A 13,108-nucleotide genomic window follows, 5' to 3' on the forward strand; every position below is an offset into this window, starting at 1 on the left:
CTGATACTCAGCCAAGTCTGTATAGAGTTATTGATTAAACAAGCATTGGCAATCCCAATGTGTCTGGCTTTAAATGAATGTTGTATGGTAATGTGAAGCACTACAAGTAAATAGGACAGGAATAGATATGCATTTGTGTGAAGGCAAATAGCTGTAGAATAATATTGATGTAGGTTAAAAGATCACGTGACAGTTGCACTGTCAAGCCAGGACTAAAGATTCATGTAGGTTAAGGACTGCCTTTCTCCAATATGTGTTGCTGCTTGAGAAAAACAACGTAAATTATCTAGTTGTCTAAGACACTTTAGGAGCGTTACAATGTGTTTGCCCCTGAAGGTTCAACCTCAGGCAGCTGGATAAATAAACAAAGTTATCAGAGCTGCGTGGAAGGGATGCACTTTTTTTGTGGAAGCACATAGCCTCTGCCCAATCAAAAAATGTATTCCTGGCTCCCAACATGTGGGCAGAACCAAAGCCCCTCTCTAGTGATACCCACAAAATTGTTTGGCAAGAGCTGTGCTGCCAAGCCAGATCATAAAAATGTTCACAAATTAAACCAGTTTCATAGACCGTATAGAGGTCTGGGTAGACAGAGTACTGATTTTTATCTTCCATGTGCACACACCAGACAGATACTTACTCATTAGGTGAACATCAGTAGCTCTCCTCTTCAATCCTTCTTTGCCATCTCCATCAGCTGCCTTTTATTTGATTGCTCCTCTCCTTGTCTACCTTGTGTCTCTCTCTCTCTAGCTTACCTCACCCGGTAATGTCTCTCTACTCTAGCCCGCCATTAGATCTCCTTCCTGTTCCATTCTTGCTTTCATTTGCATCCTCCTTTCAGTATTTCCTTCTATATTCTCTTTGATCAACTTTATTCTTACCTTTAGCTCACCTTCATTGTTCCTCCCTCCTCTCACTTCAACTCACTTATCTCAGTCAGTCATAATCTTTTATTCGGTTACCACTTGTTTGCAACCATAAAAAGTACACAAATTAAAAACAATACATTTAAAAATAAACAAAAAAAGAATTGCACAAGCTTAGAGGTGGAAATGTCTTTTCAAACATAGGCTTGGCGTATCTTAATACTAGCTTTTAAAAAGATGGCTATGCACTTTGCAACATGTACCGAGTCCAAAAGCTGTAGGGAAAGAAATGCAGGATAACATGACCTGTGACCAAAGGAACGGAGAAGTGGGAGAATCCAAGATTTGCGTGGTGTTTTATAATATTTACAAAAGAAAAAAATATGAATTGTTGATTGGGTGGATACTCCATCACATGGACAGTTCATAAGAGGACTCGACCAATTTTGATTTTTTGGGAAGGAAACTAGACGGAAAAAGGTGTTGAAACGAAATCTTGTCAAAAGATATTTCTCGTGGTTGGACAAATAATACTTCAGATATGGTAGGATACCTTTAACAGTTTGCGCTGCACAAATTTGAGAGTTCAAAGATTTTACGATCTCCATTTGATTGCGCAGTTCTCTCAAATGGTCCATGCACATCTTCTTTAGCTCTTTTCTTGAGATGTCCTCTACACTAGGTGGATCTTCAAAGTAAGAGGTACGGCCAAGATCGTTAAAAAAGTTCCGCACATAGACTAACCAGGGAATCCTGCGCCAGTTGGTTAGAGCCAAGCAGTCCGTGATCAAGGAGCGAGTTAGATGGCACTCTGGTTTAGTCCATACGCGTTGCCATAGAAGAATTGGTTGGGAACGTATGGCGTCAGTGATGTAATCCATGCCAAGTTCAGGTTCTGAGCTGGGATGGGGCAGTGAGCTAAATAACGGTGATGGATCAAGCCCTGATCTTTGGACTGGGTAAGAGTGGTCTGCTTAATTCAGACACTCTGTTCATCACCACCCCCTTTTCTGAATCGTTTTTGGCCACTATAGGTGTGGCAGGGTATACTCAGACATGAGTCCCTTGCTCACTGCTCCATCAGGATTCAAGCAAGCCGGGCCGACGACGGCTGTAATGCCAGAAACCGGTCCCCGGAAGCTTGTCTCCTTTCTGGTGAAGAATTGGCTTGGTAGTTTGGTCTGCCCTGTTCCCATGATGCACTGGGCCAGGAACAGACTAATTTGCATATAGCCAGGTTCTGAGCTGGGATGGGGCAGTGAGCTAAATAACGGTGATGGATCAAGCCCTGATCTTTGGACTGGGTAAGAGTGGTCTGCTTAATTCAGACACTCTGTTCATCACCACCCCCTTTTCTGAATCGTTTTTGGCCACTATAGGTGTGGCAGGGTATACTCAGACATGAGTCCCTTGCTCACTGCTCCATCAGGATTCAAGCAAGCCGGGCCGACGACGGCTGTAATGCCAGAAACCGGTCCCCGGAAGCTTGTCTCCTTTCTGGTGAAGAATTGGCTTGGTAGTTTGGTCTGCCCTGTTCCCATGATGCACTGGGCCAGGGACAGACTAATTTGCATATAGCCAGGTTCTGAGCTGGGATGGGGCAGTGAGCTAAATAACGGTGATGGATCAAGCCCTGATCTTTGGACTGGGTAAGAGTGGTCTGCTTAATTCAGACACTCTGTTCATCACCACCCCCTTTTCTGAATCGTTTTTGGCCACTATAGGTGTGGCAGGGTATACTCAGACATGAGTCCCTTGCTCACTGCTCCATCAGGATTCAAGCAAGCCGGGCCGATGACGGCTGTAATGCCAGAAACCGGTCCCCGGAAGCTTGTCTCCTTTCTGGTGAAGAATTGGCTTGGTAGTTTGGTCTGCCCTGTTCCCATGATGCACTGGGCCAGGGACAGACTAATTTGCATATAGCCAGGTTCTGAGCTGGGATGGGGCAGTGAGCTAAATAACGGTGATGGATCAAGCCCTGATCTTTGGACTGGGTAAGAGTGGTCTGCTTAATTCAGACACTCTGTTCATCACCACCCCCTTTTCTGAATCGTTTTTGGCCACTATAGGTGTGGCAGGGTATACTCAGACATGAGTCCCTTGCTCACTGCTCCATCAGGATTCAAGCAAGCCGGGCCGACGACGGCTGTAATGCCAGAAACCGGTCCCCGGAAGCTTGTCTCCTTTCTGGTGAAGAATTGGCTTGGTAGTTTGGTCTGCCCTGTTCCCATGATGCACTGGGCCAGGGACAGACTAATTTGCATATAGCCAGGTTCTGAGCTGGGATGGGGCAGTGAGCTAAATAACGGTGATGGATCAAGCCCTGATCTTTGGACTGGGTAAGAGTGGTCTGCTTAATTCAGACACTCTGTTCATCACCACCCCCTTTTCTGAAAAGTTCATTGTGTGAAGCATAGTTCGGAGCACTTTGTGGAAGAGCCAGCAGATATTTGACAAACCTATTCTCTATTATTTGAATAGAGTCTATTGGACCATATCCCCAAACACCCGCTCCGTAGGTAGCCACACTATGACATTTTGCGTAGTAGATTTTCAGAAGTTGGGGGGGTGCGGGTTTGCCTAACTTCCTTGAGAATGAGACCAGGGCTGATGTTGCTCGCTGGAAGAGAAGTTTTCTGCTGGCCGTGGCCTGTCGCCAACTTAGGGAATCATCAACCAGGATGCCCAAGTACGGATAGGCAGAAGTTTTTTCCAGTCTTGTTTTATCCACCAAGATTGGCTTGGGATTCTTGACCTTAGGACCAATGTGCATGGTAAAAGTCTTCTTTATATTAATTTTAAGACCAAGAGAACTCATAAAGGAGCAGTATTTGTTAAGTTGTTTCAGGAGTTGATTCAGTGTTCGAGCTATGATGACCGAGTCATCTGCGTATAGCAGTGTTGGTATAGGGCGGTGGCTTATCTGGGGTAGGTCCTGGCTCCCTTTCAGCAGAGCCTGCTCTAGTCCATTGGTGTAAAGGTTGAACAGGAAGGGAGCCAGTACGCATCCCTGTCTTACCCCCTTACCTATGGAAAAAGAGGGTGATAGCTCTCCGTTAACTCCAAATCGAACACGCGCCGTGGCGTCAGAATAGAGTTCACGGAGGAAGACTGTAAGGGCAGGGTCCACCCCAAGGTCACCGAGAATAGACCAAAGTTTAGAATGCTGGACGCAGTCAAATGCTGCACTGAGATCAACGTACACGAGAAAGATGTTACCTCCTTTTGCACCCACATACTTTCCAATCAAAAGGGCAAGATTCAAGGCCTGCTCCACAGTCCCAAGACCCTTCTGGAAACCGTATTGCAGATCGGTCATGATGTTATTTTCTTGGGCCCAAGATTGTAATCGGTACAAGACCACCCGACCCGCAACTTTACCCATGGAGTCCAGAAGGGAAATAGGCCTGTAGCAGACCGGGTCGTTGCGGTCACCCTTTTTAAAGATGGGGAGCAAAATTGGCGTTGACCAAGACTCCAACAGCCCTACTGATGTTGCTGCTGCCAGGACCTGGGTAAGTAGTGGTGACCAAAGTTCAAAGTTGTGGAGAAAAAAGTCCAGTGGAACACCGTCTGGCCCGGGAGCTTTTCCTGGTTTCGACGCCTTGAGTGCTTTCGCAACTTCCGCATGATTAAAATGAATGTTAATCGGGTAGCTGTTCTTCTCCAACTTATGGCATCCGCTGGGATCTTCTCCTGATGGAACCGTATGGGGATTCCCAAAAATACTGGAAAAATGAGAAACCCATTCAGCTGCCGTAACTGCAACATCTAGGTGCTGTCCCTTTGAGGTATCAGCCAAAAAGGGAGATCTAATAACTTGCCAGAAGAGGGCACTATCTTTACTTTGGCAGCTGTTATGCAATTGTGCCCAAAGACTTTTCTTGATTTCTCTTCTGCGTTCCAATCTGGCTGTATTATAATGTTTCCTTAGATTTGAAATTTCCAAGGTGTCCCGAATAGGTCTATGGAGGGCTTCCTTTAGGTTCGAGAGGGCCTTACGGCAGTCTGCATTAAACCACCTCTCGGTGGTAGACTTATTTTTCATACACTTGCCAGAGAACTCCTTTCCAATTACCTTCAGGATATTCTGGAAGCTTCCCACGATAGTTTGGGGGGAGGAGTCGATTGATAAACAGTCATGTACCCAAGGTTTAGTTTTTGCAAGTACTCTCTCCGTTATTACAACTGGGTCCACCTTGGCCCATTTGACTGTATAGCCATTCAGTTTATTCATTGTTAGGGAATTTTGTCTTAGATGGCTGGAAGTGATAGAGTGTAATTTAGCCTTTAACTCTTACACTAATAGGGAAGTGGTCACTGGTAGCGTCAGTCCCAGTAGAGAAATTAGTCACTTGTCCCTTTAGAATCTGAGAGGTCAAAATGTAATCAATGGTGGTTGAGTACCCTCTACCATGGAACGTTGGTGAAAAATCTATTTGTGGGTCTACTAGATTATTTGCAAAATCAAGTTCTAAGGAGAAAAGGGACTCATTTACTTTGTTGCCACAAATGGAGTGGGCAAAGTGGAACAGCGGACTGCCATGTTCGTCCTGTAGGCCACAATTTCCATTTTTATAATTGGTGCATAATGGAAGGTTAAAATCACCACCCCAGATTATATATACTGAAGATGACTGGAGTTCATTTTGCAAAGATTCTAAAAAAGTGGTAATTTCAGTTAACGTTTTTATACAGTCCATTGTATCTGAATTATTATAGTAATTGATCAAGATATAGGTGCTGTCTGTGTTAAAATGTATATATAGAGGGCAAAGTATTAGCAACATAGACCACCAGACCACCCTTTGGTCTTCCCATAGCTCCCTGGATTGCTGGGATATGAAAAGTTTTATAGCCCGTTAAATGTAACGGAATAATTGACCATGTTTCCTGGAGGTAAACTATCTGGTGTTCCCTCACTGAATCAAGCCACAGTTGCAATGCCAGCTTAGCACGCAGACCTGCGACATCCCAAAATAAAATTGAAAAGCTCAGGACTACAGTGTGAGGATGGTCATTTAACTGAGATGGTATCTGACAGTCAGAAAGTCGCAAAGGTGGACTCATTGGTGAGATCACGGTGGCTTCTTTAATAATAACCGGATCTCTTATCTGATGTGGGTTTGTAACGTTTGCTCCCGTGGAGGTTTCTAAGGGACTAATCATCGCTACATTTAAGATGGCATGGGGGGATTCTGTGGTGGGACCTGTCTTAATACTATTACTAGGCGACAAAATTAGTTCTAATTGGGTTTGGGGTTTAGGCTGAAGTAATTGCAGACCGGGGCTTGAAAAGGCGTCCCAAATTTTTGGGGCCTGGGTCATATTCGTTATGGTTGCTAACGGTCAGTCCACCATTTCCAAACAGTCGTATCTATTTCTAGTCGGAAAGCTCTGCCAACCCTCCATAGATAAGTGTGGCCTGCAGGGATGCCAGAACTGAGACTGCCAGTCTCTATTCCTATTTCTATTACTATAACTATAACTAACCTGGTTCCAATGTCCTTCCCGTGGATGTTGCCAGTTTGAGGTATTAAAATATTGATGTGTATTCAGTGGGGGGTAAAGAAAAGAAAGATGTTGGGCGTCGATACCGCCTTTTTTCCCCAGTGTTGGATAAGAGCAAATAAAGTCGACTGTAGTTGGATCTTCACAATTTACTATGATGCAGTCGCCCTGGATTGATTTACGCTCGTCCCCTATCCAGGTTACTCTACGAACTGTGGAGATCCTACCAGAGTGACAAGGCTCTAATGGTCTGTTTAAGCTTAGCCACTGCAGGACCTTATTTTTGAGTGACCAAACAGATTCGTCAGTACCCTCATTTAATTCAGGTACTCCTGTAAGAATAACCGTGATGGGGGATGCCTCGGGTGGAAGATGCACCGGACGCCTTGATCGTGCTCCTTTTTTGGCTGTCACCGAGGATTTTACTTCTGTTTTAGGGGATGAGGGTGACGGTTTTTTGTTGGTGGCTTGGTTTGTATTTGCATTTGCATTTTTGGCCGATCCTGGAGCGTTCTGGGACGGGGCAGTGGGTAATGCAGTCATTGGGACACCTATTGCTGGATTTAACTGCTGTTGAACTGGTGTGGCAATATGCTTAGATTTCATAAATGATGAAGTGGCCACTGCAGGCTGTTTAGTTCCCGCACCAGATTGGACCGGTTGGGGAGCTTTTATTGAATGGGTAGGATTCCCCTTTCCTTGTTTGAGTAGTTGTAAGCTAGAGGCGATAGGGGGAGTACGTGATAGGGTTGCTATCTGAGTTTCAAGATGCCTCAAACTAGTTTCTAAAGGTTTTAGGTGTTGAATAAAGAGCTCTTTAATAGTAGATAGAATTTGTGAAGTATGATTACAGACTCTACACGGGCCCCCCACCTGGGATATTTTATTTGAATTATCAAGATTCTCTGCAATAATGGTAGGTGCAACGGTATTATTGGGAATTGAAGTATTTATACTGAGTCGAGTGGGCTGTACGAACTGACCCCCCCCCCGAACTCCAAAGGGGTATTGGGGACCGCTTTATTACCGTGCAGTGTACTATTTCCCCTTTTAGAAATGGCTCCTTCCCTTGCTCCACGGAGCTGCTTATCTAAGGTTGTTTCCAGTGGTTCCAATGTTTGACATCGCTCTAGGTCTGGGGTGTTTTCCAGGTCTGTTAACAAAAGAGAGTCAGTCTCAGATTGAGTTGCGGACAAATCCACTAAACACGGGACTGTATGGATGGCTGCAGCCGTGACAGAAGATGTCAAATTAGAAGTGGTAGGGTGGTAGGAGCTTGGTGTATAGGAAAGGGCGCAGTAGCCAGAAGACCCAACGAGGAGCGTTTTGCATTAACAAGGTCCAAGGATACTCTACGCTCCAAGAGGGAAATACTCTGGTCAATGACCTCATTAGTTCGAGAGATGAATTGATCTATAGGCCCCGTAATCTGGACCAGGCTTAAATTAGATTTCGTTTTACATCTGGTTCTGCTGGACATATTGCTCTTTGCAGAGGAGGAAATGGCAACAGCAACGACAATGGCAATGGACCGGAATAGGCTGATGGCAAAAATCCAAGGGGGGGGTGGCCCGGCCCGGACCCAACCGGTCACTAACGGGCAACAACGGGCCCGCCCTTGGCCCGGGCTTCGCCCGGCGTCCCGCTCGCGTCCCGCGTGACGGGACAGATGACACTTTTATGCGCCTCCTGGCGCTGTGTAGTGACGCTTCAGTGGTGGTGCCGCTGGACGCTGGAGACCGCAAGGGCTGCCGGGAGTTGTAGGCAGCCCCTCGCCACGCTCCACTCGGCGGCCCTGCTTTGATCGTAGGTGTGCAGCAGGGCAGCGGGAGACAGGCGGGAGGGTCTCGACAGCGGTGTCAAAGTCTTTATCAGGTTTGGTTATGATTCAGCGGGAGTAGGCACAGGCAGAAAGAACGAAGCCCCGCTTACCAGGACAGATGACACTTTTATGCGCCTCCTGGCGCTATGTAGTGACGCTTCAGTGGTGGTGCCGCTGGACGCTGGAGACCGCAAGGGCTGCCGGGAGTTGTAGGCAGCCCCTCGCCACGCTCCACTCGGCGGCCCCGCTTTGATCGTAGGTGTGCAGCAGGGCAGCGGGAGACAGGCGGGAGGGTCTCGACAGCGGTGTCAAAGTCTTTATCAGGTTTGGTTATGATTCAGCGGGAGTAGGCACAGGCAGAAAGAACGAAGCTTATCTATTCTGTTTCTCATTTATCTCATTACTTTCTTTAATTTCTTGTCCCTCCATCTTACTTCTACTTTCTCTCTGTCTGTGTATCCTCTCTTCTTACGTTTGCCCTATATTTTCTCCTCACCTCCTTTCGGTTTAGTTTCTTCCTTTCTTCACTTTCGTAGTCATCCCCATGTACATCTCTCTCTCTTCCCCTTTCTCTCCCTCCACCCTACCTATTCTGTCTCCCATGTCACACCTTCATCATCTTTTAATGGCTTTTCTCCTTTTCTCCTTTTCTGTTTCTGTCTCTATTCTGTGTCTGATTTAGTTTCTTCCTCTTCTCTCCTCCCAAGTCTCAATTTTCACCACATATTGTCTGTTTCTCCGCTTCCTTCTTTTGCTCGCCTTCCGTGTCCATGGGTGTCTAACATTGGTTAGTAGGGATCGGAGCCACTACTGCTGACCTCCACATTGATAAACTGGGTGCTTTTCTTTCAGCCTCTGGTTCACAGTGCCCAGAGTAATGTCAGTAATAGAAGTTAAACAGGGTTCTCCAACTACCATATTTACGACCCAAGGTTTCATCCCCATATCAGTCTCCTATCTTGTAAGGAGCAAAAGGGATGCTGCTCGGGTGCTCCTAGGTGGACAAGGGGCAGTAATTATTGGTCAAATTAGACTTTTAACAGCCATGTATTTGTTCCTGAGGATCTAGATATGGAAGGTCTAAGTGATGGGCTGGCATCTTTTCTTACTCTGCCATTTAATCAGATGTGGAAAACGCTATTGAAGTAGTCACGTCTGCACACATGAGCGTCTCTCTCCCATATTGACACCACTTTTCTCCAATGATGCCTTCATGAAATGAGCCCTATTTTGACAGTATGTCACCTATAGGTATAGACAGATCCTGGCCCAGGATCAATACTGTTCAGCCCAAGACAGTGTTTTTGTGCCCCTCGTTTCAGGAAGGCCCGATGGAAAAGTCAAGAAGACCAGCGATAGGGAGCTGGTTGGACGGCCATTTTAAGAAGCGACTGACCTACCTGTAGTACCTAATCATACTCTCCTTGCCCCATATATGTGGGCAAGCCTTGAGAGATGCAAGTGTGTATGACTCCACATAAGGAGATCCAGGTAAGTTCCAGCAGGTTATTCATCACATAATACTCACTCCAGAGCTCTTTGGAGAAACGGTGATGCATTTCCTGGGATTTCCTAAGGCAAGGAACGCTGCTCTGCGGGCCGACCGACACGTCCCCGCAGGGGACCCTCATAAGAGGGCGGCCCCCTTAGTGACACAAGATGGCACACGGGGCAGCCCAGTGTTCCGCGACCCCTGTCCGGGTCCCGCTCGGCACTTCCGGCCGGGTTGGGGGGCGGGGGAGAGGTATAAATCCCCCCCTGCCCACCTGGCGGCCTCTTTGTCCCCTCACCCTGTCGCCATTTCCCTACCTACCACGTACCCGGCGCTTTCAGGGTGGGGGGGAAAGGTCTTCTAATCATTTTATTTGTGTTGCAGGTGGAGTTACAGGGCGATCCAGAGTCGGAAAGGTACTCAGGGGTACCCTCTTCAGGAGCACAAAAGGTGCTGAGGCCTAATATCCCCAGGAAGACTATGCGGTGGACCCTGGGGTGCGACTGCGCCCTGCTATCCTACGGGTGGTTGGAAACTTGTACAACCGGGGGTCGCTAGAACGCTCCGCCCCTCGTAGGGGGGGCATAATCAAGAGGGTATTGGTTCACCGGAAGTGGGAGTGGCTATCCCTCACCACAACCGCTAAGCAACGATTGGCTAAGGCCACGATGCAAGTTGGCCCTTCAGGTGGTAGGCCGCGAGGGGTGGCTTGCCTTTGGATCGCCTGTAAGATAACCCACCATGTTGGCATATGTGTATACTAATAAACCTGCAGCAATTTTCTCTCCAACAAAAGTTGTCTTGTCTGCTTATGTATGCTTCATGTATGTTGCTGCAAGAGGGCTGGTGAGTGGGCCGATATTGGCACTATGCCACTTGATCCTCATGTCACTTAGGGGAACAAGCGATAATAAGGGAAACAATGTCTCTTCTCTGCCATCGTAGCCCACAGACTCTACGAATACCTGATGCCATTCGCAAAAAGTGGTCGCAAATTGTGCACTGACATTTTTGCTAATGGAATCTGATTTTGTACAAAATTCAGAATTGGAGTGGGTTGCAATCTGATTTAGCTTGTTATTACTCATGAGATAGTTTACAATTTGTAACTCACTCTGCCACCATCACAGGGGAAAGATGGCATGCTATAGTCAGCAGGCTACTGTCTGCGATCGCCTTTAAATAGCGATTTTGTTCTCCAAATGCAGCACTCAAAGGAAACAGGGCTGCGTATAAAAAATAGGTTTACTTTTTCGGAAAAGTTTGTTTGAGAGCTGACAGAGGTCCCCTCTCACACTACCTATTCCACAATATCTTTTTTTTTTATTCATAAAGCACGAGGGGTCCCAACCACTTCTTTTCTGAACAAATACAACATGGACCTCATTTATGAGAAATGACGCATCGCTGCGTGAAAGCAGCGATGCGTCACTTCTCAGTGTGCACTCCTTGCGTCATGATTGATGCGTCATATTTATAATATGACGCATCATGTCGCAAGGAGTTACAGATACGTCAGTATTTCTGACGTATCTGTAGTGGCAAAAGTGACGCATTGCTGGAGTGTGTCACAAAAGTGACGCAACTCCAGCAATGTGTACGTTCACATGGGCAAGTCTCATGTTGTTAGTGCCTGCGTCAGTCTTACGCCTGCCAAGAAGTAGGCATAAGATTTTGACGCATTAGCGGCCAAGAAATGGCGCAGTGAAATCTTATAGACTACACTGCGTCACTTCCATGACCCTTTCTTGCGTCAAAACGCCCCCCTTGCATACATTATACCTGGCGCAGGTATAATGTGGCGCAGGGGTTTACAAAGTGACGCATCTACCTAGATGCGTCACTTTGTAAATATGGCGCAACAAGGCGCATTTTTTTACACCACTGGTGCGTCACAAAAAGTGACGCACCGGCGGCGTAAAAGTGACGCACAGCCTCATAAATGAGGCCCCATGTGCTGGAAGTGTGTGTGCGCGCACGTGCATGTATGTGTATAAAAAAATAACGGTATAAAGAGGGGGCACTCTAAAAACCCAGTAAAGGGCCACTTTGTGGAGGTGAGCTTGAGGCACTCTGTTGTTGCATGTGATTAGGCACAGCTGCCAACTACCCACGCCACTGTGCATGCTGGACCTTGTAGTTCTCTGATAAATTAGAATGGTGGGTTATAATAAGCAAAATGCATTTGACTAAAAAGCCATGACTGGAAAGGATGAAGTAGTCACCAATGGCACAAAGCCAATTGGCAGCAAAGGTAAACTGCTGAGAAGGTGAAACAGAACTATGTTTTACTTGGTAGGACGTTCAAGAATCAGAACACTTACTCGATCGTAGATATCTTCTTGTGGCCAGCAGAGGACAGCAAACGACCAAAAATCTCAGTGGCTTGCGTATCAATTTCATGTTTTCTTTTTTCAAGCTCGGTAATGGCAGCTTCAGCCTCCTGGCAGGCTTCCTGTGTTTTACTTGCACGTCGCAGCTGTTCATACAACTCTCGCATGACCCGCAGGCGGCGAGTGAGGCGTCCGGCAAGGCCTTTGTCAGAAAAACATATCTACACGAATAAAAAAATAAAAAAACGACAAATGTAAATCAATACATTCAACCTGCATATTTTGAAACATGCAGAAAATATTATTAAAAGTGGCTTTTACAGCAAAAATCGACCTTTTGAAATATAATTTACCAACTTCCCAATCTTTACATTCAAATCACATTCAATCATTCCGCGACAAGTAACTCAGATTTGTTCACATAAAGCACGAGCGCACACACGTGCATGACCATTAACTTGGCCAAGGGAGATGTCACTGTCTATGGAATTGTTCTCTTTTTCAGTTTCACAAAAAAACATAGCTCATATGGAGACAATGGATGGATCCGCCATGAGAATAGGGCAAGCAAATCTGCATTGCGCAGAAGATTCCAGAACTTTGTTTTGATTGGTGCTTTTAGGGCACCCAGGATGAAGAAAAGAAGATACAAACTTTCTAATGGATAACAAATTAAATTACTTGGATGAATGGAAAAGGACTTCTAAAGCATGCAGATACCTCAAAGGCATCACAGCACTGCATGTTCAGCCACATGGAACGTAACTGATTACAGATTCAGTTTGAATAAACAGGTTTTAATGTTTATCCTAAACAACGTTTGGTTGGTGATAAGTCAGAGATGAAGAGGAAGTGAATTTAACAATCTTTAAGCATGGTAGGGAAAGGCTTGGCTTCCTCTTATGCTCCATTTGATATTGGAGAAGACCAGCAGATGCTAATTGCCTCAAAGTAAAAATGAAATACCTGACTGGTTGAATCAGCTGAAAGGATTTTCATATTGACCTTTATAATTTTTCCTTTATGCTGACTTTTGTCTAATTTTGAAGTGGAGTACATGTTTTAGGTTATGAAATTCAAT

General features: G+C 46.0%; 1 protein-coding gene across 1 annotated transcript in view; it reads right to left on the reverse strand.

The window, feature by feature from the left end:
* The window catches only part of SYNE2 (spectrin repeat containing nuclear envelope protein 2), a 1,843,566-nt gene that overhangs the window by 1,450,233 nt on the left and 380,225 nt on the right, over positions 1–13,108 (reverse strand). Inside the window, exon 24 of the mRNA XM_078660317.1 lies at positions 12,019–12,248. Coding sequence (XP_078516443.1) covers positions 12,019–12,248 — 230 coding nt within the window. The remainder of the gene's footprint in view (positions 1–12,018; positions 12,249–13,108) is intronic.

This window comes from Lissotriton helveticus, chromosome 9 (assembly GCF_964261635.1).
Source record: "Lissotriton helveticus chromosome 9, aLisHel1.1, whole genome shotgun sequence".
Lineage (NCBI taxonomy): Eukaryota > Metazoa > Chordata > Amphibia > Caudata > Salamandridae > Lissotriton > Lissotriton helveticus.